General features: G+C 39.2%; 2 protein-coding genes across 2 annotated transcripts in view; one reads left to right on the forward strand and one right to left on the reverse strand.

Moving 5' to 3' along the window:
• The window catches only part of LOC137291797 (adrenodoxin-like protein 1, mitochondrial), a 39,228-nt gene extending 20,024 nt beyond the window's left edge, over nt 1-19,204 (reverse strand). The window contains exon 1 of the mRNA XM_067823327.1: nt 19,047-19,204. Within this exon, the coding sequence (XP_067679428.1) occupies nt 19,047-19,191 (145 nt within the window). The 5' untranslated portion in view covers nt 19,192-19,204. The remainder of the gene's footprint in view (nt 1-19,046) is intronic.
• Nucleotides 19,205-19,432: 228 nt separating this feature from the next.
• LOC137291795 (VWFA and cache domain-containing protein 1-like) overlaps nt 19,433-27,267 on the forward strand; it is a 73,781-nt gene continuing 65,946 nt past the window's right edge. The window contains exon 1 of the mRNA XM_067823324.1: nt 19,433-20,014. Within this exon, the coding sequence (XP_067679425.1) occupies nt 19,673-20,014 (342 nt within the window). The 5' untranslated portion in view covers nt 19,433-19,672. The remainder of the gene's footprint in view (nt 20,015-27,267) is intronic.

Here is a 27,267-nt window from a genome sequence, read left to right on the forward strand (position 1 = left end):
TTTACGCATTGTACCCATGTCGGGAATCAAACCCATTTTTTTGTGCTTGACAAGAGAATGCTTTAACCAAGAGACTATCCCACTGCCCTTAAATTGTGAGTTATGGAGAGTGATCCCGAAATATGATATCCATATCCAGCACAAATGTGTCCATGTGTTGTTGGTTGAACAAAAGTTCCCTTTGGCCTCTTAGAATACAAAATATGCTAACTGATTGAATTCTTTCCAAAATAAGAAATCACAACCAACCTTTCCACTTTAGGCAAAACATACTGAAAACATATTGATCGAACAATCAAGTTACTGGTTGAACATCTTTTTTTAAGTTCACTATAATACTCAGAAGTTGTTTATGGTCTGAAAATGCTGCTAGTCTTGAACTCCTCTGTTCATGAATCAAAGCCTAAAGAATGTAAAAATATTTGAACACGTAATTTTCTGAATATAATTGACATTTTATATTTACCCTGACTCATGCTTATTATGCTTATCTCCTCCCTCTATGCGAAGATAGTGGAACAGTTGAAAACCTTTGAAGTTCCTTTCTAATTGAAGCAGATATACAATACACTAAACCATTGGAAGCCTTCCTTTCCCATAAATACGGTGTCATGACCAGCCATGCTTGGCACTCTTTCCGAATCTCATCAGCCTGACATGAGAATTACTGGGATTTCAGAGTGCCTGAGATGGGCGGTTGGGAGGGCTTGACACCATGAGTCAGAATGTAAAATATCAGTTTCATTCAGAAAATAACATGTTTTCCATTATCCTGGCCCATGCTTATTATGCTTACAGAATCCGACAAAAACGGCAGAGGGTCAGGCCACGCTGGATTCTGATGACTGCCATACAAGTACGTCCAGTACTCTCTGGAGCTATAATGGCAATAGTTCTGTCCTGTTCTTCCAATAATCATCTGTGAAAAAGTCGGATCACATCCATTCGAACTTTAAGCATCTTGAAGCATTCGTTGACTGGAATGTAACAATATATATAGATCAGCTAGCGTCCTGCTCATGTCTAATGCAACTGTATGTCAAGATTTCCAATCAAGACCAGTCGCAACTCTTCTTCATGTGCAAGTACATGTATCTTCATTACAAGTACAGGGTCATAATCACTCATGCTAGCCTGTTCAAGACGTGTGCATGGACTCTCAACCGTTATACTCCGCAAATGGCCTTGTCTCCAGAAGTCACATGAAACTCAACACCTTTTGGAACCGTGAATGCCAGTGACGTTCTCCGTGGCAATGTCCCATAGGCAGTGATTAGCAAACACTGTATTTCCATTCCAGCCTTCCATTATAGTTGTTAACGAACAGTTTCCATAAAGAGTGAGTGTCAACACCAAAGCTCTCAGTTCGTGTGGACTGGAGGCTTGCAGAGGCCCTCAGTATAACGACTGTCATCCATACTGAGACAGTGTTGCGGGATATTTCCATAGGTGTATCAGAAGATATTGGGATGAACAGGCACTAGAAACATTGTCTCCTTGTCTTAGTACATTGGAGATATATTTTCAATGCTCTGACTGGGCATTATGATAAATCCTGTGTATCATGTGACCCGAGGACTGGAGATAATGTCGGGATGTGGAATTGTCTATCTAGTTGTCCGAGCAATTTCCATGTAAAGCAAGTGTAGATGCCAAGGCTGTTATTTCATGTGGAATTAAGGCTCGCAGAGGGTCAAGTCCTCTACTTTGTAGGCCCTCAGCATAATGGTTCTCATCCATACCGAGATAGTGATGGGATACTTCCGATGACGTCTCTGTAGATATGGGGATGAATAGTATCCTTGTTTTAGTTCGCTGGAGATATATTTTCAATGCTCTGACTGTGCATAATGATATATCCTGTGTATCATGTGGCTCGAGGACTGTGGATAATACTGGATGTGGAATTGTCTGTACGGCTGACCAGGCAGTTAATTTTTGGTAATTAAATCCTATCTCAGTCCTAGATGTACAATCTCACGATGACTGGAGTCAAATAGTGTGGGACTGAAGTCAAGCACATGTATAGTCTGGTTCATAATTATTGAGAATTTTTCTTCTTACTTTGAGCTATCCTAACACCTCAACTGATTCACTGATACTTAAAACTAAGTAATGGTATAAGGGAGGTAACTCATCTTTGCCTACTGAGTATAGTACAATTAGAGTTACCTCCCCTGAATTTGTAGCAGACGTCATTTTCCTCAGCACTGTCAACAATGTCTGCTGAAGATAAAAGAAGGTTGATTTTTGAGTTGTGTAATCAAGGAATTGATGATGTAAATACATTGGCAGAGAGAACAGGAACTCCTCTTTCTACTGTGTATAGGATTAGGAAGAATTTTAAAGAGGGAAAGGATTTGGGGCACCAGAAAGGAGCAGGGAGACCCAGAAAATTGGACTTCTCAGATCGCGTCTGGCTGGGAATTTTAGCGTCTAAAAAGCAAAGGGCAAGCATCTCCAACATCTATCATGAAATGATAGAAAGGGGATCAACAGTTGTATCAAAATCTACAGTTAGAAGAAATTTGATTGATCTTGGATGGGAGAAAAAGACTGGAATTCCTTCTCCTCTCATGAAACAAGAACATAAAGACAGGCGTGTTGAGTGGTGTTTGGCACATGAAAACTTTGACAGGGAAAATGTGATTGTTACTGATGAAAGCTCTATATGGGTATATCCCAATAATGTGAAAATATGGACAAAGTCTGCGTCAGCACCGTTGTATCGACGACCTAAATACAGCCCAAAGTTTCATGTATGGGGAGGGATATCCTTATTAGGAACGCCCCCGCTGTGTGTGTTTGAGGGAAATCTGACAAGTCAACGCTACACTAACATATTAGATAATTTTCTCCTTCCAAGTGCACGTGTTTTATGGAAATGACTGGCTTTTGCAGCAAGATAATGATCCTAAACACACCGCAAAACATGCCAAGCAGTGGTTTCAGGAGAAAAATGTGACTGCATTACCATTTCCTGCATATAGTCCTGACTTAAATCCCATTGAGAACATTTGGGGGATGATGAAGGAATGTGTGAATCAAAAGGGGTTGACAAAAATTGAAGACATGAAGAGAGAAGTGGTCCGATACTGGGACAGCATAACTCACAAGACACTAACCTCTCTGATAGGAAGTATGCCTACCCGTCTTAGACTGTGTCGTGAAGCTCAAGGAGACTTGATAAAATATCAAATTGTTATCTACACAACATGAAAAGGTCAGTTCACTTTCACAATACATTCAGTTTTATCTGATTTGTTCTCGTTTAATAATATGAAATGCTTTAGCTATTCTCAATAATTTTGAACCATACTGTATTTCTGATGTCTGTGCCACTGTTGCTAGGGCGAGTAGGAACAGCATTTTCTGTGTCAAAAATTTAAGTGATGTCCAGTCCAGTGACTCATAGACATTACTCGTAAGGTGTCATAAGTACGACATACAAGTCCCAAAAGTTATAAAAATGTTTTATTTGCTGTGTGCTTGCTTGGTGTGCAGATGGACATGTAGGCTCTTCCACTCTGGTAGTTGCAGTGTTGGTTGTTCCTCGATGACTACTGGGAACCATTCTCTTGCTGGCCAATAAGATGTAACCAAAATCAGTTGTATCAGCATCGTCTGTTTTATCTTCCCGATGACTTTTGGTAGAAGTACTGGAGGGGGAAACATGTAAGAGTTCAGTCTTTCTCACAATATGCTGAGAGCGTCTGTTGCCCATGCCAATGGATTCGGCACTGGAGATACGACTGTTGGTATTTGCTTGTTGAACACTGTGGCAAATAGGTCTATTTTCGGGGATCTGAATGTCTGACTGATGAGTCGAAACGCCTCTCGATGTAGCACACATTCCATTGGAGATGGTTGTAGAGGGTGTGACAGTGCTTTGGTCATGACACTGCATGCACCTGAGATGTGACAAGCCTTTATGTGGAGGTTCAAGTTGTCCACGACATCAAAAAGTTAAAATGTCACCTGTAGAAGTGTGTGAGATCATGCTGATCCTTGCTTGTTTGTGTAGATTGCTACTGTGGAGTTGTCTGTATGAGCCATCAGTAGTTTGTTCCTCAATGCTATCAACCACTATCATACTGCTTTGATTACAGCTTTCATCTCCAGGTGGTTGATATGCCGAATGCCTTTGTTGCTCGTCCAGATTCCTGCTGCCAACTTGCTGTTTATGTAGAGATGGTTGCAGTAGACCTAGTAAATAGATACAATAGATGGTGATGATTTCCATGAATGGGAGTGTGCATACAATGCTTCTTTTTCATCTGATGGACCGATTGCAGCCGATGAACCGTCAGGGCGACTGTAGTTGTAGCTGCTGACTGGCATTTCTGTTCCTGTTCAAAATGGTAATCCATCAGTTTCATCATATGAGTGGTGAACTGTTGCATGAAGAGGCCGGTGTCCAGTGACTGCGGTGCAAGCAGCAGCGGTTGGTTCGCAGAAATATCTGAATTGTTGAAAGTAGACATTGTACATGTCTGCATAGGTTATAGACTCTCTGAAGGATGCAGCGAAGTAGACACCACTTATTGACACTGAATGCTGATGATCTGTACCTCGAGAAGTAGTAGTGGAGGTTGATCGTAGATGTGACGCTCATAGGGAAAGACAATCTCATCGCTGAAAGACTTTGAAGTATTCGTGAAGTGTTGTTTCAGTGCAGGTCTAGTAGCTGAAGACTTAGTCTTTCATGAAGAGAACTTTAACTTCTTATGTTGAGATGATCCTGATTGTGATGACATTCTCTTCTGAGATCTAGACAAAGACTCACTAGTATCTTGACCATGCCCCTATGTTAAGCCTGGCTGATCACTAAAATGATGAATGTCAGCTGTTAAAAAGAAGCAGAATCAAATGATTCAGACATGACTGGAGAGACCCTATGCTGTTTGTCCTGCTCACACCTTAGGAACAGAATATAAATATAATGCATATTCTGAATCACATAAATTCTTGCAAAGTTTACAGCAAACAGTGGAACAACAATTAGGTTTGCATGAAGGACATACTACATCCAGATACTTCATCTGGACAACCGTAATTTACACCGGGAACACAATTTCATCAACTTAAACCAAGTCTGAGTTGACTAAAAACATGTCCAAAACACAAGAAAACTTATAAATTTCACATAAAGACAACAGTAATTACAATCCAAAAACTGAATATGACATAATTTAGATTATAGGACCAAAATTTAAGCAATAACTTATCTCCATATCAGGACCCAAAAAGCCTCTAACTGTCCTCGTCAGGAGGTGAAAGAGGAGGAGTGACAAGCATAGCTGGTCATGTGACAGTATTGGCGGGAAGGCAGGCTCCCAATGGCTGAGTGTATTGTACATCTGCTTCAGTTAGAAGGGAACTTCAAGGGTTTTCAATTGTTCCACTATTTTGGCATAGAGGGAGGAGATAAGCATAATAAGCATGAGTCAGGATAAGGAAAAATAAAGGTAAGTCTTCATGATAAATATCCTACACAAGAATATGAATGTCGGTAAAACTCTTCTCCAAACACAGCCGACAGTTTGTATGTTAATAGGTACTAACAAACTCTGTTCAGGGCGACCAAGACTCACAACAAGAGTACAAGATGATTTGATATGAACTCTGGCTCGACGAAGTCGAGCTGAAATAGCCAATCAATTTGCTGTAAACTTTAATCAGACAAATGGAAAGTAAGTACATGTCACAAGATTTTGTCATATTATGTAGTGGATTGGGGGAAATATGTTTTTGCATTCTGGAATAATTTAACCATAGTTTATCAACTTGTAGTCAGAGGGTATACCAATATATATGGTTTACCAAAGTATTTTGTTGTCACTTTTTTCTTCATAGTGAAGGGGCAGTGGGGTAGTCCTCATCATGTTGAAGACCTGGATTCAATTCGTGACATGGGCACAATGTGTGAAGCCCATTCCTACTGTCTCCCACAATGATACTGCTGGAATACCACTAAAAGCAGTGTAAAACCAACCTCACTCACTCACTCACTCTACAGTGAAGTTCTTCATGATTACAAAATGTAAAAGCATCATCTTGACCTGTCTGTGTTGTCGGTTTGAAAACAATCAGATGAAAATGCTTCAGTACAAGCGGGAATTTCATCATTAATGGATCATTAAAAAAGACAAAAAAATATGAAGCACAGGTGATTCTGGAATTTTTATGAATGAGATAAAGCTTCAAAAGATGTTTAATTCTGAAATAAAAATACAAACTGCTCGCGCTGTAACGATGCATCAAACTATCAATGGATTGCAATTAATCAATGGTAGAACCGAAGAACTATTGATGCATTGATAGTATGTATGGCTATTGATAGTTTAGTAACTGACTTCTGATGATAAATACACAGCGCAAAATACAGGAAGTACTAGGTTTGTTCACTTTGATTTAGCAGTTATCCATCTATGTTACCTCTTAAACAAATATAACTGTTAACTTGATCTGGGATTTACTTAAAATTGGCTTTCATTTCATGTGAACAATATAATCATTTGGGAAATGACTTCAAATGAGACATTTCAAGGAGAGAAAAACTACTGCAATAGTATGTTGCAATATTGGTCACAATAGATCATCGCAATAGTTATTTGTCCCTCAGTCTTACTGCTGACTTTCACAATGCCAAGTATCCCTAGTGAGGTGAATATTCCAATGTAATATCTTAAGTTGTTTTGTTAATATTGTACCTGAATGCCAGCATTTGGCCTACCTTTAGAAAACAGCACCACAAACTTAAAAAACATGTCATATTACTCTTTTACGTAATTATAAGTGATTTTGTTCCAAAGCATGTTCTCAAAACAATGCCCTATGACTCTGCCATAGCAAACAAGGTAGTCAAGGTGCATATAAGCTCCACTCACTGATGTTGCATCTCTACTGGCTATATCAGTGCATAAGCCCAATGATGCTGCGAGTTTCCAGTTGTTGTTTACCAGCGGATGCACAGTTTTTTTGCAAGCACCAGTTTGGAATAGTTTTCATTGGTTTAAACAACATGCTCATATTTCTTTGTATTAATAGGTGCTGTGGTGCTATATTTTGTGTATTTTTATATTTTGCATTTTCTTCAGTTGAGTAAGAATGTGTTACACCGGTCACATTCTGCCATATTCCATTTATCAGAGTTTTGGTCAGTCTGAATTAGGCCAGAAAACATACGGCAGGCAGATCCATAAAACAAGAAATAAAATTGGTCTGGCCTTATCTAAATATATAAGCATATTTCATATTTCGGTTTCAATATAACTATGAAGACCAAATGAAAATGTAATTTTCAGAGTAAATTTGATATTTCATACTTATCCTGACTCATGCATAATTGCTTATCTCCTCTTCCCTGGCAAAGGTAGTGGAATTACCTGAAATGCCTTGAAGTTCCCTTCTAAAAGAAGTGGATGTAAAATACACTCACCCATGAGTAGCCTCCCTTTTCCTGCGCAAACGGTCAGCTGACCAACCATACTTGTTACTCTCTCCTTGTAACTTGCCCGACACGAGAATTATTGGAATTCAGCATGCCTGTGAGGGGTGGATGGGAGGGCTTTCGTCATGAGTCAGGATAAGCATAAAATATCAATTTTGTTCAGAAAATTACATATTTTTCCTTATCCTAACTCATGCTTAATTGCTTACAGAATCCGACGGAAACGGCGGTGGGTCAGGCCACGCTTGATTCTGCTGGCTGTCAAACTTACGTCAAATAATTCTCCCCCTAATGGGAACTTGTAACGGCGATAATTCAGTCCTGATCTTCTAATATTCATTGTAGATTCTGGGGGGATCACATCCAGTCAAACTTGTCTTCTGCAGAAGCTTCGTTGTCTGGAACGTGATGATATCCAAAATAACTAGCATTCTGCTAGTGTCTGATGCACTTAAATGTCAAGATATTCCCATCAAGACTAGCTGCGACCCTTCATGTACAAGTATCTTCATTACGAGTACAGGGTCATAATCACTCATGCTAGTCTGTTCAAGACGTGTGCATGGACTCTTCACCATTATACTCTGCAGAGCATCTGGCTTCCATAAGTCATGTGACAAATTGGGTGAGTGAACTCAGCGCCTTCGGGGAGCCGTTAGTTGCTGTGCAACTACTAGAGGCCCAAATTGGTGAATGCTAGTGACGTCCTCCATGACTATGTCTTGTAGGTAATGGTTGGCAAGCACAGAGTTTGATTTCCAAAAGCAGCCCTCCATTGTAGTTGATAGCGAGCAATTCCCATGTAGCGCTAGTGTAGAGGCCAAGGCTCTGACTTCATGTGGGTTGGAGGCTCGTGGAGGTTCCAATCCTGCTGCTTTGTAGGCTCTCAGTATAACAGCTCTGATCCACACTGAGATAATGTTGCGGAATACTTCCATAGGTGTCTCAGTAGATAATAATAGGGATGAACAGGTGCTTGAAACGTTGTCTTCTAGACTTGGTATGTGTGATGTATATCTTCAATGCTCTGACAAGACATAATGATAAGTCTTGCATATCATGAGGTCCAAAAATTGAAGACAAGGGCGGTATGCGGAACTGTCTGTCCGGTTGACCCGGCAATGGATTTTTCGCAATAAAATCCCATCATAGATCCAGATGAGCTGGACTTGCATCAAACCTCATTCAATTGATGTCTAGAGCATGAATTCCTGACATTTGTGCAGCTGTAGCCAAGGCAAGCAAAAACAGCGTCTTCTGAATGAGCAGTTCAACTGTCTTTCGGTCGAGTGGCTCATCACTTGAGAGATGTTGGAGTACAACGTTGAGATCCCACACTGGAGCTCTAAATCTGCTTTGTTTATCTTCCAACTTGAAGGAGCGTAGTAAGGCGAGTAGCTCAGGTACTTTAGTCAGCTTGGTCCCTGTTTCCATGGTGACAACTGAGCTGAACTGAGCTTAGAGCTGCCAAGTATGTAGATAATGTTGAGCCTTTCAGACCTCTGGAATGGTGTAGATGGCATAGACAATCTGCTATCTGAGGATGTGTCGCCTTCATCGCCGTGAATCCTTCCTTCATGGGCGTATGCCTCAAATCGTTTCCATCATACAGCGTGCGAGTGGATTTCCATAAAGCTAACATAACTGCTTTCGCTGCTTTCGCTGCTTTCGCCAAGTATCCTTTGTGCTTTAAACAGGTCTTGATACGGTCCATATGTGAAGTCGGAATGCAGACGGTTTGCCAAGCGTCTGTTTTGTGTGAGGATGAACGAGAAGATTTTTCCAATTTGGTAATTGTAGCACTGGTTGTCCTAACTCTTCTATAAGTGTTGGAAACCAATGTCTCACTGGCCACTAAGGCATGACCAAAATCAGTTGTAGCCCCTTCGTCTCCTGATTTTCTCGATGACTTTTTGGTAGCAGCACTGGAGAGGGAAACGCAAACGTGTTAAGTCCTTCCCACAGGATGATGAGAACATCTGTTGCCCAGACTAAGAGATCTTGTACAAATGACACAAAGGTTGTTGTCTATTTGTTGAACCTTGTTGCAAATAAGTCTATCTGCGGCAATCCGAATGTCTGGCTGATTAGTTGAAATGCCTCTCGATGCAGCCTCCACTCTGTTGGTGATGGACGATGAGGATGAGATAAGGCGTCTGTCATGATGTTGCAGACTCTTGATATGTGACATGCTATTATTTGGATATTCAGACTGTCGACCATGTCAAAGAGTGGAAACGTCAAGTGTAGTAGAGATGGCGATCTCAGTGACCCTTGCATGTTTATGTAGAAAGCCACTGTTGAGTTGTCTGTGTTGATCATCAGTAGGTTGTCTCTCAGTGTCATCGACCAGTGATAGGTAACATGCATCACCACTTTCATCTCCAACTGGTTGATGTGAAGAGTTTGATTTTCCTTCTTCCAGATTCATGCTGCAACCTTGTTGTTTAGATAGGCACCCCATCCTTGGAGAGACATGTCTACGTAGAGATGGTTGTTGAATGCCAGCTGTAACATAAGTCCTTGCACAGACATTCGACTAGTGGGTATGGTCTCAAGACCAACGTAAACCGTTCAGGACATGAAACCATGGCTCAGGAACTGCTGCCATATACATAGTTGGTGTCTTCGTCTGGTCATAACCTGAGGTGATGTGTGCAGACCGAATAGACAACTTCCTGACACTGGAACAATAACACCACATTCTGCGCAGGACATTGTCTCTCAGGGACCAATCAGATTATAGACGTTACGTCACTGGTGTAGCAGTCAACTGATCATCATGAAATCTTGTTCAGATGGTGATACCCTTGCTGGCATTCAGGTTTGCCGAGCATGTGTCTAGATGAGTAAAAGCGCATGAAAAAACTCACGCCGCTTAAAGCTGATGTAGACAGACTGATGTGTCAGAATTTTTCCACTGAAGATAACACCGTCATCTCTTGTGATTGGAGATGTAGTTTGCAATGGTATCTTTTAGTCATCTTGATGAATCTTCCTGATGAATTCATCGTTGAGAATTCCCCAATTCTCCCAGTAGAGTTGAAGATGACCACCCGCTTGAAATGGTTGTATGAGAGCGGCTGGGGGTAGAAGACTCCAGTCGTTCCGTACCTGATCTTCAAAGTTTACCTCCTCCTCTGTCCCTGGACACTCCAGTAGTAAACTTCTTATCTACCGATCTCTGGACTCTGGAGAACTTGGACTTGTTAGTGAAACACTGACTTGTCTACTTGAACACCGTTGTTGAGGTGTCAATGGACTTGATCATCATGACTCCTGTGGAGTCTTGGGCAACCGTCCTTCCTCCCTCTTCAGTCTTCCCATACAATATCGTGAGCGCTGACCATGGGGCTTGATATAAGGGTCTCGTGAAAATTTCACTCCATGATGAGGTTCAAAAGAAACCTTGTTGACGAAGTCGATTCAGTCCCGCAGTAGTAGAGGCGAGGTGTTCGGACATAAACTGCTGATCCTTCTTCTGTGTGACGAGTGCCTTGTATGCCTCGTCTACATCTGGTGCACTGATGAAGGGCTCCATATGGTGAAGATTGAAGAGATTAACGTTGAATGGTGGCATATGTTGTTGCTGACTTGAATGTCATAGATAACGTCTCAGGAATCGTACTGATTTGGAGCTACCGGCAGAAACATCAATGTGTCGATGTCTTCTTGTCCAGACCATTCGTGATCCATGATGTGATCCATGAGTCCATGATCGACAATATCTGCCTTCATCCATCCGTGAGTGCGACGCATTCAATGGATGTTGATGATCCTTTTTATGTGAGTCCAGGTCTGAAGGGGACGAGTGCTGACAGCTCCTTCGATGAGCTGATGAAGATCTTCTGCGTTGACAAGCAGACCTGTGAGAGCATTCACCAAAGCGAGTGTCCTCACTCATGCGAGCATAGTCACTCACATGAGTGCACTCACCCGTCCGGTGGATCTCTCTCTGAACTGCGATGGGATGACAAGGTCGACGTTGACGATCTCCTTGAGCTGGTGCGTGCATACGCCTCCTCTTCATCCCCTGGAATGAGTGCTCACATGGAGCAGCAGTCGACGTAGTTGAAGATTGTAGTCTTCATTCTTCTTCAAAATGACGCTTTTCCAAGCTCATGTAACATGAAGGCGTCTGTGTCGAATGGTTGCGTTGAGTGTAGTGACGCCTGACTCTTAGAGTTGTCTGCTGCGATGACCGAGGCTGCTGACGAAGTCTGCGTTGTCTGATGATCCTCAAAAGGGTTCCAGAGCGGTGACAATGCAGTCGGGGCAGATCTAGGTGACAACGAATGTTGTCTATGCCAGTTGACATTCTGCTCATTGGGTAGAATAAATGGCGGTTCATCGTAGATATGTCATTCCTGTAGAGGGATGATCTCGTTGCCGATGGACTTCTTCATCGAAGTATGTTGATTCTGTGACAACTACGTTACAGATGACTTTGCCTTCGACGACAATGATGATCTAGATTTCTTAGGCTGCGATGGTTCTGTCTCTGATGAAGTTCTCTTCTGTGGTCTGGAAACATGCTTGACTGGTCACTGGAATAAATTTCAGCAGTTAATGATAAATGGTTACCTGAAGCTAAATCACCCGATGTAGACATGGCTAATGAAAGTTGATGTTGTCTGTCCCTTGCACGCCTGTGAAGAAAATGAATTTATAAAGGAAATTCTGACACAGATAAATTTCTGCAAAATTCACAGCGAATAGTGGAAGAACATATGGGCTTATACGCCGGACAATCCAAGCACAGGCCAACTGCAAACACAATTTCATCGACTGGGTCTAAGTCTAAGTTCACGAAATATGTGCTATATAAACACACAATAATCACAAAATTAACAAATTAGGATATATATACCAGAGCTCCAGATAATTTTTCCAACAATTGGGCATTTACTCTCATATCTGTTTGTGTTTGAGTAATTGTATTTTCACGAGGAGTAACTAGCAGTTTGTATACTCCCACTAGTTAAAAGAAATAACACAGAGTTTCTTATCCTTTCTGGGTACTGAACTCTTCTAAATATGTAAATTGGGTACTTTACTCTTCCAAATATATAAATATAAATACATCTCAATGGACTAAAAGTTTTTAGTAATTGTCATTGCCAAACATTTGGCATCCATTTCTAAATACCCAACATGGAAGTCATGTGACTATTAAAGTAACCCTGGAGAGTGGCTATGGCTATTATAGTATATGTTTATATAAGTATCGCCTACCATCACCTAATGCTGTAGAGTTTGTGCGCCACAACGAATCATACGCAAGCCAATTTAGTCATTTGAGTAAAGTATGCAGGGTATTATAGACCAACTGGGTTTTAAGTGATTCTTACACGCTCTTTTACTCCCAGATTTGTAATTCATGGTGTAAATGTGAATTTTATTGAGTAAAATACGCAAATATATGCCTTATATGGAGCTCTGATATACATAAACCAAATACCGCATACGACACAAATTTAGTTAAAGGACCAAAATAGCTGAAAAACTTATAGCCGTAATCGGGACCCCAAGTGTCTCCAGCCGCCCTCGTCAGGCTATGAGGAGAAAGTGACAAGCATGGTCGATCAGCTGACCTTTTGTGCAGGAAAGGGGAGGCTACTCATGGGTGAGTGTATTTTACATCCGCTTCTTTTAGAAGGGAATTTCAAGGCATTTCAGGTAATTCCACCACCTTCGCAAGGGAAGAGGAGATAAGCAGTTAAGCATAAGTCAGGATAAGGAAAAATTATAAATTTGAACCAACACACATATATAGTTTTTTCATTCAGTAATTTCCATCATTACACCCAGATGGAGTTTATTAGTATTTACTTTTACAGGCAGTAAAGAATGCACTACACTGGACACGCCAGTGATTTTCATGCTGGTCGGTCGATGTACTCTATTTATTACAAATATTTCAAGGGGTTAAGGTTTGGGGTTTGGGGTTTGGGGTTTGGGGTTTGGGGTTTGGGTTTGGGTTTGGGTTTGGGTTTGGGTTTGGGTTTAGGTTTAGGTTTAGGGACCTAATCCAGTACACCATACGTAGATTCCAGTGTAATGCATGAGTACCATTTGTTGCTTTTTCCTTTTGTATTTTTTAAAGCTGTTTTTATTTCACAAACTTGGGAGGCCAAAAGCGTCAAAAGTTAAGTATCAAATGTTTAATGTTGAAATTTTGGACTAATGGAAATCGGCCTAGAACTTGCACTCCAGCCACTTTCACTTCTAGATCTACATATGTTCAGTAATGATTGGAAGTCAACTCACCCTCTCGCCATCACTAGACATGCTCATGTCTCTTTTACTCCTCAGTGCAATCCAGATTAACTTTACTGTGTGTCTGACACCTGATGTCAATAACCACTTTTAGTGTGAGCCATATTGGATCATTCCACACCACATGGTATCTTGTACACTACGGAATAGGACGAGTGCGCCAAATGGCATTAGGGTCATTTGGCAACTGTCCACAGATTAAAATCACAGGAGCACTAGGAGTAACTAGGAAGTGGTCTAAGTCAAAATGATCAAAATTTTGCAATGTAATGAATATTGGTGAGTTTCTTCCAACATGGATAAATCATAACTTTTCCCACCCTTTCTGACAGGATTCCCCTTCCTTACACTTAATAACATTACTTCCTCGATAAGTCAGTGGCACACGACCGTGTTGTTTTTAATCGAGCTCAAGAGTGGTAGTACACCTGACTGATCAAGCAGTTGGTGGATGCATATGTTAGAGGGAGAGTCTCTTCATTTAAAAACATGTCAAAATGGCCACACAACAAAATGGCCACACTGACCCTAGTCAAAATGGCCATAACTCTTCGTCAAAATGGCCATACCAAAAAGTCAAAATGGCCACACAAAAAGGTGAAAATAGCCATACATTATTATATTATTTTTCAACACTCATGACATTTGTATTATCTGATATCAAAGTGCAAAAATGACTAAAGAAGTTGTATCACACAAAACTTGGTGTTTATTATTGAGGTACTTTCCTAATTGATACTCTGAGAATGAGGTGGAAGCGAACTTCACTCTTCAGCTCACAGAAGGGGAAATCTCTACTGATGGAGTCTAGTGGATAAACCTATGTCTGAAAGGTATTTCCCCTGTTCTCAAACATGAAATGATAATATATACCATCTAGTAAATAATGGTCTTTATTACAGTACATATATTTTGTAATATAATGTTGTAAATATTATGCAAACATTCAAACATTATATGTATGATGTTATATTTATTAAATATATTTTCATTTTAGTCTTCAAGAGGTCAGAAGGTGTAATGTCCACTTATCCTCTAATTGGCTCGTTAAATACTAATCAACACATAATTAATTAATATGTCAATCTAGAAGTGCCTCATTAACTAGCTGCCATTGATCAATTAATTATCAATCCTTGAGTCTGTTGTTATTGTTCTTATACTTTTCAGGTGAAGGAAGCAGCCATGGCCAATCTTCATGAGGACTAAAGAAACTCTACCACAAACTTCTTTATATATGGCATGTTGAGGAGAGAACCAATGAACATACAAATAGCGAAGAGAATTATCATGTTTTGGCTAACACTTTGTGCAGTAATACAAGAAAAAATATTGAAAACAATCCTTGAATATCTGATGTATGATAAAATAAAAAATGACAAAGAAAATGTTTGACTTAAAAATGTAGAGGATATACTGAATAGATGCGGACTGAGTGATGTGTTCCGAAACCCACATAATTATTTTTATCAATCCAGGTGAAGTTCCGTTAATAATAGCTCTAAAGGAATATGCTATAAACTAATTGAAGAAATCCCATCTTTTGAACATTTTTACTTCTTAACAAATCATTGTATTTCCCATTTTTGAAAATAAGAACATGTAATTACAATTTTAAAGTAGAAACTGGCATATGGTATGGCCTATCCCGTGAGGACAGAATATGTCCCCTGTGTATATGTCTCTGACATCACCATTTGGCCTACCTTTAAAATACAGCACCACAAACTTTAAAGACACGTCATAATACTATTTTACATAATTGCAGGTGATTTTGTTCAATAAAATGCAGTATGATGCCGGCATAACAACAAGGTCGTCAAGTTCAGCTAGTGCCTATAAGCTCCACTCACTGTTGTTTCATCTCTACCAGCCATGTCATTACAGAAACCCAACAATGTTATGAGTTTCCAGTAGCAGTTCGCTGGTGGATTTTTCGCAAGCACCTGTTTTAAATGTTTTTTCTTTTTTGTCTAATATGCTCACATTTCTTTGTATTAAGAAGTGCTGAGGTGTTATATGTTGTGTATTCATATATTCTCTATTTTGTAAATTTAGTAAGAATGCCTTAAACTGGTCACATTTTGCCATATTCAATTATTCGCAGTTTTGATCAATTTAAATAATCTACATATATACTGAACATCATTGAAAACGCACCACCTGTAAATTTTGAAATAAGGCAATAGAATCTTTTGGAAATGGAAAATTAATGGTGGGAATTTTGATAATAACACACTAGATCGTAAATAACGCTCTACAGTAAAAAATGGATCGTTCGAACACATCATCGAACACATCACATGAAAACAACAAAATTCATGCACATCACACACGAAGGGCACAAATTGCATGCAGAAAGCATGCTGTTCAGGGGTATAAATGACCTTCGGCACAAAACCGTTCTCATTTTCGCAGTACTTTCGTAAGTAAAGTTTTTTTTGCCATGCCAAGATTGTCACCAGAGGAACGAGAACAGGCCTTGGGTATGTTGCAGGTCGGCGCTTCAAGCAGAAACATTGCACGACGATTTGGGTGTCATCATTCGACCATTCTGAGGCTTGCTAACAGATACCAACAAACAGGAACCAGCAGGGACCGGCAACGCCCAGGTCAGGCACGTGTTACCACCCCTCGTCAAGATCGAGACATTGTACGGCGCCATATTCGGGATCGAACCTTGCCCGCTGCCAGAACCGCCAACGCTGTCCAGGGTCGACGTGGTTTGATCAGCGCTTCCACCGTCCGACGCCGTCTCCGTGCGGCAGGGTTACGTTGTCGACGCCCTTATGTTGGTCCCATCCTGACTGACAGGCATCGCCGTGAATGCCGACAATGGGCTGAACAGCATCGTGTGTGGTTGTTACGACGTTGGCATGGTGTGGTGTTCTCCGACGAGTCGCGTTTTCACTTGCGAAATGCTGACGGGCGTCTACGGGTATGGCGTCGACGGGGTGAACGTTATCATCAGGATTGTGTTGTGCAAACCGATCGGTGGGGTGGAGGCAGCATTATGGTGTGGGGAGGGATAAGTTATCACCACAGAACCGCTCTGATTGTTTGTCGTGGCAGAGTGAATGCCGTTTACTACCGTGACAACATTCTTCAGAACAACGTCGTTCCCTTCTTTCACCAGCATCAAGATCTGCACACATTTCAACATGACAATGCACGAGCCCACACTGCACGTGTTTCGATACAGTATCTGGCTAACAACAACATTCCTCTACTTCATTGGCCTGCATTGTCACCAGATTTGTCACCCATCGAACACTTGTGGGATTACATCGGCCAACGCCTCGCACGTCGTCCGCAGATCAACAACCTTGGGGAACTCGACAATGCCTTGCAGCAAGAGTGGAATGCAGTGCCTAAGGACTTTATTCAGAGACTTATCCGTTCAATGAGGAGACGTTGCACAGCTTGTGTTGCTACTAACGGGGGTCATACACGCTACTGACTTTCCATTTTGACCCCATCTTTATTTCATTGTCAGTTGCATTAAATCTTCACTGTTTTGCTTGATTGTTTTTTGCTTCTTTTCTTTATCAAACATTGGTCTACACAAATATGTAAAATTTACATAGATTGCTCACTTCTGCTCTTAGAAATCCACAATTTTAGGGGTGGTGCGTTTTCAATGATGTTCAGTATATTTTATATTTCGGTTTCAAAAATAATTATTTGGAACAAATGAATGACAGATGTAAACTAATTTACATATATATGTATATATCTTTGTCATTAAGTAATTTGCACCATTACACTGAAATGGAGTTTACTCGCATATATTTTTCAAACTGGTAAGAATGCATTACACTGGACACGTCGGCCATTTTTGTGCCGGTTAAGTCAACCTATTCTATTTATTAGAATTATTTCAAGGGTTTAGGTTTAGGTTTAGGTTTAGGTTTAGGTTTAGGTTTAGGTTTAGGTTTAGGTGTTGGCTTAGGCTTAGGTTTAGGTTTAGGTTTAGGTTTAGGGTAAGGCTAAGGTACCTGATCCAATATAGTAGGTAGATTCATGAGTACCAGTTGTTTTCCTTGTGCACTTTTAATACTTTGTTCACAAAAAAACTCAAAAGACCAAAAACATCAAAAGTTAAATAAACGATAAAATGTTTTAATGTAGAAATTTGGGCTAATGGAAATCGGCTTAGAACTTGCACTCCAGACATTTTGACCTCTAGACCTACATATTTTCAGTAATGATTGGAAGTCTAACTCACCCTGATGCCGTCACTAGACATGCCCATGTCTCACTCATTCCTTAGCGCGATCCACATTATCCTTACTGTGTACCCTACAACACTTTTCTGTCACGAAAGCACCAAATGATTTGTATACAAGCACATAATTCATGCATGCACCATGGAATCAATGTCTGATGCCTGACGTCAACAACCGTTTTCAATTCATACCATATCTGCTCACTTTACACAACATGATATCTTGTAGATTATGGAATAGGACAATTGTGCCAAATGATATTGGGGCCATTCGGCAACCGCCAGTAGATTGAAAGCACATGACACCAAGTCTACCTGTAACCTTCGTAATAGTCCGTAACCTATTCCACTCTTTCCGTTCATTTCCATGACGTCACAGGGAATGATTAGCTAAATTTGCACATTGTGCAAAAAATGTGAACGTAGCTCAGTCGGTTAGCTGTCAGGCTAACAATCCGAAGGTCGTAGATTCGCGTCCGATGGATTCTCACAAACTGGTTGTCTGTATCAGTGACATATGACCTAAGGCTGAGAATGTCCTCACGAGAAATAGTGGTGCTGAATTCTAAAGGTGCTGTCACAATATACATACATATATATTTATTATTTGTATAAAATAATTTGTTTATGTGTAATGAACATCAAGTTTTGTCAGATATAACTTCTTTTCTTATTTTTACACATTGATATCAAATAATGTTATGGGTAGTAAAGCATAATAAAATAATGTATGGCCATTTTACTTTTTTGAGTCGCCATTTTGACTTGGAAGTTTTGTGGCCACTTGACGTGTGGCCATTTTGACTAGGACCAAAAATAACAAGCATTCATACGAAAAGAACTGTTTGTATTATTTTTACAGCCGATATCCCATCTTGTGGCAACATGAGGACACAGAAACGTACCCCAGGATAAGTCCATTCCGCATTGATATATTGCCCCATATTTGATCAACAGATTAAATCAAATCAAATCATCCCTCAAAATGGTTTCTATCCCATTAAAATAGAGTGGAAATGATGAAAAAATGTGGATTATGATGTAAGTCATTAGAACCTGACTCTCCTCGGAGGGTAAGTATCATACCTTGTACACTTGTTTTGAAATAACGAGGATGTAACAAGGGATTTCCTAGTATTCGTTCTGTGTGTTTGTACTCTTTGCTTCTTCGATACAATGATGGAATACTTCCAAAGCATCGTCTGCACAAAGTCATCATGGAGGCTGCCATCTTGGGGACACAGATATGTAGCCGCTTTTCGAAAGAAAGGGTTAAATATGCTGGACATTTGTCAGTTTATTCTTTTTTAAAAATCAGCAAATTTATTTTCCTGAAATCGAAAAACTATGAATTTGCAGTTTCTGTAAAAATGCGGAAATAACATCTTAACTCTAAGGGATATCTAAAGCTGTCTGTATATTTATAGCCGCTTTTACCATGCACGCTACGAAACTGTTGTGGCTGTAATCAGGTTGTAGCTTTGCGTATTAGCATTCAGTACTGAAATGTTGGTCGTCGAAGAAGTCGGAATGTAGTAAGAAATCTGGTAGGGAAATATGACGGCTTTGCAGCCAGTTTTCCCTTTGCAAGTCTGCAGACGACTTGAACGACTACTTTTACAGCTGCCCAAGATACGACGTTTGCGATAATTCAAGCTCATTGTGGAATATTTGCATTGATTACCCTTGCTACTTGGACACTGTTTTTCAACATGGCGCCTATTAGTGCTAAACATTGCAGAGGAGGGGAGTCCCTTCCCCTGGTTGTTCATGGTATTCTGTTATTCTGCTTCATTGGATTTTCTTACCAAGATGACCATAATTGGATAGGAAAATCACAAGGTGGTTCAGGGAGAATAAAACTTCGTAATTTTGATACCAAGCATCAACGAAGGACTGTTGAAATAACAGACGAAGGATATTTGACAGACAATAGACAGGAGAGTGTCAGTCCCAAACAGTTGGGAGGAATTGTCATACAAGCCGAATCTGAAAAACTGTCTGCTGGACTTCGTTGGCTTAGTAATGATGAAATTGGAATTACTAAGATGCAGGTAAGATGTAGTACTCAGGTTGCAGAAATGGATTTCACATTGCCTAAATGACATAACCTTCTGTCTGTCTTAGAGATGAATTGGACCTATACACATGGTTAAAGTGTATGCAGACATTTCTTATACAGAACTCAACTTCACTGACCTGCATTTGTAAGAACAATGACCATGCAAATATTGGAGAGCTATCACACTCATAATCATGATAATGTGAGTGAAAAAAGTTCAGTAGGCCAACAACTAATTTTGTTGAAAGTGGTGTTAATAGGACTCTTATTGACATGATTTACATACATGGCAAGTAACACAGCCTGCTGTTCACTGTTGCTCCATCATTAAAAGTGCTGTATTAACCTATCATACAAAATCAGGGTTTTGACAATGTATTAAAATGTATGATTTGCTTATGATCCCTTCTTTAGGGCGGTATGCTGAACCATATCCCAAGATGTTCATTATATTTCTAGGTTCCAGAATGTTTCCTTTGATAAAATACTTGGTCCTTTTTCGGTGTTGCAAGTTAGTGTTTGCCCTTGTGCATGCACTCATGTTTATGCATTCCTTGGTCAAAAAGCATGATAAATAGGTTGATTATTTACGCCACTGACTTGTTATCATTTAAGTTGTTCTAAAGCCATGTATTTTAGTGAAGACACTAGTTTCCTAATGCAAATCATCTCCAACCAAATCTTTGGGACTCACAATACATTTCTTCTGTTTTTAACTGTTATTTTGACTTTTTAAAAATAAACTCAATGATAGTAGATACACACCTTTTGTGAAAACAAAATACCTTTAGTAGGTAAATCCTCTTTTAAACACGTTGAGACATATAGTGATTTACACAGTTACATGACATACACTTACGCCTAATTCAGCTGACTCATTTATGAGTGCAGTTCACTGGTAAGCAATCTCTTTCTTTACCTGTACACAAAAATTTAACCTGTACAGATCTCAGCTAAATGGTGTGCACAAACTTTGAAAGTGTGAGTGTGTTTCGTCTTTTGAAGGATTACAAATTATCATGAGCATGTAACACCCAGAATATCATGTCAGGAAACCTGAATGCATATAAGGTAATGCCTAGCTGAACAGAAGATGTAGGTAAAATTGCAAATCATTGTGAAGTGATGTTTTCACCAAGTTTGTTAAAGGTCACATGCTAACAAAAAATCAAACATATTTGAAACACATTTATCACTTATTCGTGACATTTAATATACATTACCAGTGTTAGATTTGGGTGAAATTTTGAGTGGGTCCAAATTGATGAAAATAATGTTTCTGGACCCCCTCCAATGTTAAATAGATGGACAGATGTAAAATAGAGGTGGTCCTCACTGAATTTGATGAGTCAAAACACTCCAAAACCCTCTCGAGCCAACACTGCATTGCTGATTATGGAAAAAAACAGATAAACAAAATTATAAACATACAACTGCAGATCAAAACTGCAATATTTTGTATTTGGGTCTACTATGCTTGAAACGAAGGACCCAAGATATCGAACCCAGTCAGAGCCATTGGTTATGCACTCAAGTGCAAGGAAATCTTTTCATTGGCTGGCTCATTTGCCGATACACTTAGCCAGCTTTCTGTTTATGGTGCTCAAGCCCATAGGTGTTAATTGAAGTTGTGCATTGCATATTGTCATTAGTAGACAGACAGGCAGACATATAGGTGTCAATAAACCAGACATGGAGTTTTCTCTGTGTCAGAGGCTGTTTATCACAATCAACATGTTTTTTTAGATAACAAGTAGATTATTTCTTGGTTTGTGTACACAACCAAGATTAGACCTCATACTCCAGGCAGGCATACTGTTTCAAGTTCTGCAAACTTATTCACTGCATATGGGCGCAGCTCTGCATAGCTGTTGAAACCACTTTTTCCCATGGTGATGGGGGAAAATCAGTGTATCGTTTAAACTCTGATTTTGCTGTCTTTTTTCATCTCGTTTTTGTCAACTTTATAGGTTGAATTGGCATTTTTGATGATTTGTTTTGGTAAGCGCATACTGAAAGGTGTCAGAATCTGCAAAGTTGTGTTTTACGTTGCATGTGACCGTTAATATGTGGTCGTTTGTACATGAATTCACTGCATAGGACCAATGTACATGTAATTACATGCACTTTTTGCTCAGATGTGTGCTATGCCCTAGAAAATAACAATTTTTGAATAGTTGTCTGTTAAGCTGACTGTTGCATTACATGAACCCCGTGATTAGTAAAGGATGAACTGTAGTAATGATGTGTGTAGAAATATATTATCATTTATTGGTACCAAAACATAGGAAGAAGTAAATAGTTGATCAAGTGGTCTATACTTCTCGTGGCATCAACATAACATAAACATGGTAAACATCTATATTTCAATGCTTGTATGTTCATGGACAGGTTAGCTGAGTGGTCAAAGTGTTGCCTGAATGGCCCAGGCCCAGGTTCAATATCCCCACACACTTTGATATTGTTCTCATTCAAAGGCATGGTCCAAAATGATACCTGAACCTGTTTATAATCAAACTTTATTTGTCGAAGGCTAATGAATGATAATTTTATCTGTTTTGATAATGTGTATGTCAGCTAAGTTAAGGCTGCAACATCGCAATTTTCTTGCAGCAATTGTTATAAATTATAAAATCACACTAAAATTTATTGCAGCAATTTTAAATCACATCATGCTCCCTTTTAAGATTAGAAAAAATAAACTGTTTAAATTTAATTTACTGAGGCAGGCTTTGCCGTTATTTTATTCAGTGATATTCCTATTGCCTTCTACCTGTTTTTAAATCTTCGAAACATACCTATGGAACTTTGAACATCGTTACACAGTGCTGTACAAAACAATCTCCGCTGCAAGGAGTATCATTCGATGCTAAAACTTTTAAAGACTACAGATGGAAATGAAGGAAACAACTGAAATCGTTAACCTTGATGAAAACCAGAAAACATACACTAGTGGTGATGTTAGATCCACAGATTGAATTACAATCCAATTTCCAAAACTGAAATTTCAAAATAGGTGGAAAATTGGTGTGTTTGAAGTATCATATGATACACGTGACAATATCAATGTTTGTTCCTTTTCTTGTGTAGGATCATGAACAGTTAAACCTTGTAAGGTTTGAAAAAATCTTACTTTGTTGGTCCCATGTGAGATATTATCTCATATCTTTCCTGAGCCAGGATTATACCTGCCACATGTTGCCTTGGTGCTTAGAAAAAAAACAGTAGGAGGTATATACTTTTCTGAAGTGTAGAGCGTGAAGCCCATTTTTGGTGTCCCATATTGCTGGAATATTGCTAAAAACTAAAATTGCTAACTCTGACAGGTTGAATTTGTTTTCAGAGATTGATCGATTGTGAAAGCAATGAAACTAAAGCATAAAACTGTTTTGCAATACTCTTACTAAAAAAGTTTTAATTTACACACATGAAACTATTGAAAGTAATGTTACTTTGTTAATGATAATCAATCTGTATTGTCGGAAACAATAGCCTGTCATGTGTGCACCAGATTTCCCACTGAGTGGGCAATATCATGTTATGTATCAAAACTATAGGGTATTAAAAACAACTATTAAATGAGGAATAAGTTGTTTTTCATCAAGGATTTTAAGCTAACCAACAAGTCATGTGATTACTCAGGTTGAAACGTTTCTGTGATATTTTTTGCACAACAAACGAGCAGAACAACACAACCGTGCCAATAATAGCCTACTGTTTTGATTGTTGATACTGACACTTCAGTGAAGTTTCAAGTTTGATAAGTTCAAAATGGCCATCATAGTTATCTCCTATGGGTGTGTAAACGCTTTTCAATATTCTGTTGTCTACCACATACTCACTGTAGTATTCTTAGCATGCATGGCCAGGTTTCAAGACAAACTAGCTGGTTTAGCCTGCTTGAAGATCAGTATTTGGCACCATACAATTACCAGTAAAATTTCTGAGATAGGAGTCATGGGTTTCTCAATTCATTATTTTATTCACAATGTGAAAAGGATTGAGGACAAGTTCTTTCATCTTATAACTCTTCACCCCTATCTGATTTTGTCTTAAGTCCTGAGTCTGGCTGTTAAATATTGTCCGTAGCGCTGCAGTGAATAAAATAATCATTGGTTTGTCTTAGGGTATACGTATATGCAGTATAACAGAGCAGTTAATGTTTATGTCGCCCGATATTGTATTTTAGAATTCCTTCAGAGAAGAGTTATATATGATATTCGCAAAATTTGTCTGATTTTACTCTCATTGTGTTACTGTTTATTTTCAACAGCTTCTTAAATGTGAGCTACATTAACTGCTGTGTGATTGGAACTAATCATGAAAAACACATACATTTTCTTTAAAGAAAGTTTCAACTGTATACTGAGTTTGTGGAAAGCTGTGGGGAAAAACAATCAAGCTTCTGAAAAGAAGGGGTAAATATGCTTGGCATTGCCTTGAAAGTTAAGAGCAGTAGTGTGTTTATTTTGAGAGAACATCTGCATGGAGACCTTGTGAAGCTGAAAAAAGGTGAGGCGTAATTCTAGTGCTATTGATCTTAGGCTTGTGGATTTGGTAGCAATCTTGGCTGTTTTAACTTGCCAGTGCACATTTGCACAGTGTGATCATTTGTCAGTCAGGAATGAAACACATCTTGCAGATTTAAGTGTTTTTGTTAGAATAATACATATGGGAGAGACAAAGAAATTGTACGTGTAGTGATGTGTTAGGTTATCTAATTCAATACTTAAAGAATGTTTCCCTCCATCACTCACTCACACACTCCCATGCCTGTTTCTTTGCTTGTTTTCATGGCGTGCAGAGGCCAATTTCGAAGGAAGGGTCTCAATGCATTACCCTGACAGAAGCGACCAAATTATCCCGGCTAGCATATTTGCTTTGAACTGAGGACTTCCCTTGCTTTCCTACTGTTTATGGAGGCTTAGCTATGCGGGTCAGTCTCCCAGAAGCATAGACATTACCAGCTTGTTTTCTTTCATTCCGAACAATTTATTGCGCCTTGTATTAGTAAGGCTTTTTGGGCAGTGACGACAGGGTAGTTACACCAGTTCCCCTGCTATGCCCCTCTGGCTTCATAGTATTGACTCAACACAAGTATTAGGGATAGGGGAGGGGGTAAGACGGGGGAATATTTTCACTTTGTGAACTTCAGTATGACACCAGGCAAACATCATCCTTATGTCACAGACGTCTAAGTGTTTTTGTGGTTTTCTGCAACACAAATTCTTCTTTTTATGGGGACGGTTGTACTTAGTAATTATAATGAGTTAAGATTTACCAACCATGTTTTCAAATGTAGCGGTGATGGAGTCACTAATGTCCGCTAGTCCAGCCTTAGAACCTTTCATTTTGTAGCTCTCACTAAATAGTAGTTATAGTCACCAGTTTCATCCTGTGAATTGACAGGGAAGACCTTGTTTAGCAATGTTCCATTAAAATGTTTGTTTTCGTTTTCCTTATGATATAAAAGTACATTTTATAGAGATGCATGAAACACATTGATTATAATGTGTGTGTGTGTGTGTGTGTGTGTGTGTGTGTGTGTGTGTGTGTGTGTGTGTGTGTGTGTGTGTGTGTGTGTGTGTGTGTGTGTGTGTGTGTGTGTGTGTGTGTGTGAGTGAGTGAGTGAGTGAGTGAGTGAGTGAGTGAGTGAGTGAGTGAGTGAGTGAGTGAGTGAGTGAGTGAGTGAGAGAGAGAGAGAGAGAGAGAGAGAGAGACACAACAATTCTGAAAATCCAAACATGATGCAACAGTCATATATAAAGAAAAAAATATCGAGTTATGCGAACTTCAAGACATCCATCCACGGCCTATCATCACATACCACTATGGCAAGCAAAGCATTTCATATCATTTTATAGCCCACAGTCACAGCAAGCTTATCAATCACATGCTAGCCACATGATGACACAAAACTCTCATTTCATTCTCAGTATGTTTTGATTTTAAACTATAATCCACTATCGGTAGTATTTAGTCGTAACATTCAGCTCTTCCTAATTAATTAATCCTAATTAAATAAAATACAAGTGACACCTTCTACTCAGCCTTTTTTAGTTTACATTACCACATTCCTTTGATTCATGTTGCATTGCGTGTAAACATGTGGAAACAACCTCAGTTCAGAAGGATACTTCCCATGAAAGGTAGATGAATATCAACTTTCTCGGCAAATACTGTGTTAAAAGGGTATTTTTGTTTGCTGAGACCATGAAATTTTATTGAGATATCCAAAATATTGAGACATCCATATTGAGGGCTTGAATAATGATAAATATAAAGAATTATGAAGGAACGGGTGAAGCAAACTGTCTGAAAATTAGAAAAGGAATAGTACTCTAATTATAATTCTCTTCACGAAAGTTTTAGTGCTTTCACTGTCTGGCCAAAACAGTGTTATTAAAAATACATTTTGCGAAGTATATGACTGTATGCATGTATCAGTTTGAAATTTGATAATTTGCAAATGTGAGATAAGACATGTATTTCATATATTTGGATCAAGCTGTGACCTTTGACCTTCTTGTACCCCTCTTCTCATATTACAAGTGTACATACATTTTCAGTATGTCTTAAGCTACTTCAAAGATTAATGGAGTTAAAACCTCATGTAAAAGAATCCAAGCTGAAGCGTCAATAAATGGTTACAGAATTCTGATTTGACAACAAAATGTTGGACATGGTGACCATGAAAAAAATATCATTTGTGTCTTGTACCAAACATTTCTATATCTGTTTTTATGTATGAAATAAGATGCAAGTTTGTGATATGCAGAATAGCATGTATGGGTTTGGCATGTTTTGATATTTGAGAAATAACCAGTTTTTCTGCCTTTGCGACATCCTAACAATGTAATAAGGACAATGTAGCTGAAAATTTGTGTGAATAGTCTAAAACATGAACTCCATGAGTATGGTGTTATGACAGTAGGTTTAAGCATTATTCCTCTAATGTCACAGGATGGGACATCAGAAATTGGCTTCACATCTTGTGTCCATGTGGCGACTCAAACCTGTGTGACGAGTGAAAGCTATAAATTCTTGTGAAATCACGAGGCTACTTAACTGCCCCACAATTCTGATCCAAATTTAGGCATGGCCACCATTATTTCTTTGTAATTCAGGTGAGTTAAAAAGCTACAAAGACTTGTGTCTCTTTTGATATTTGTATCCTTTTCGTTTCCCTGTTTGCTTGAAATCATCTTCTGCATCTGTGGACATGTCCACTGTATGTAAACCACC

The sequence above is a fragment of the Haliotis asinina genome, chromosome 7, assembly GCF_037392515.1.
Source record: "Haliotis asinina isolate JCU_RB_2024 chromosome 7, JCU_Hal_asi_v2, whole genome shotgun sequence".
Lineage (NCBI taxonomy): Eukaryota > Metazoa > Mollusca > Gastropoda > Lepetellida > Haliotidae > Haliotis > Haliotis asinina.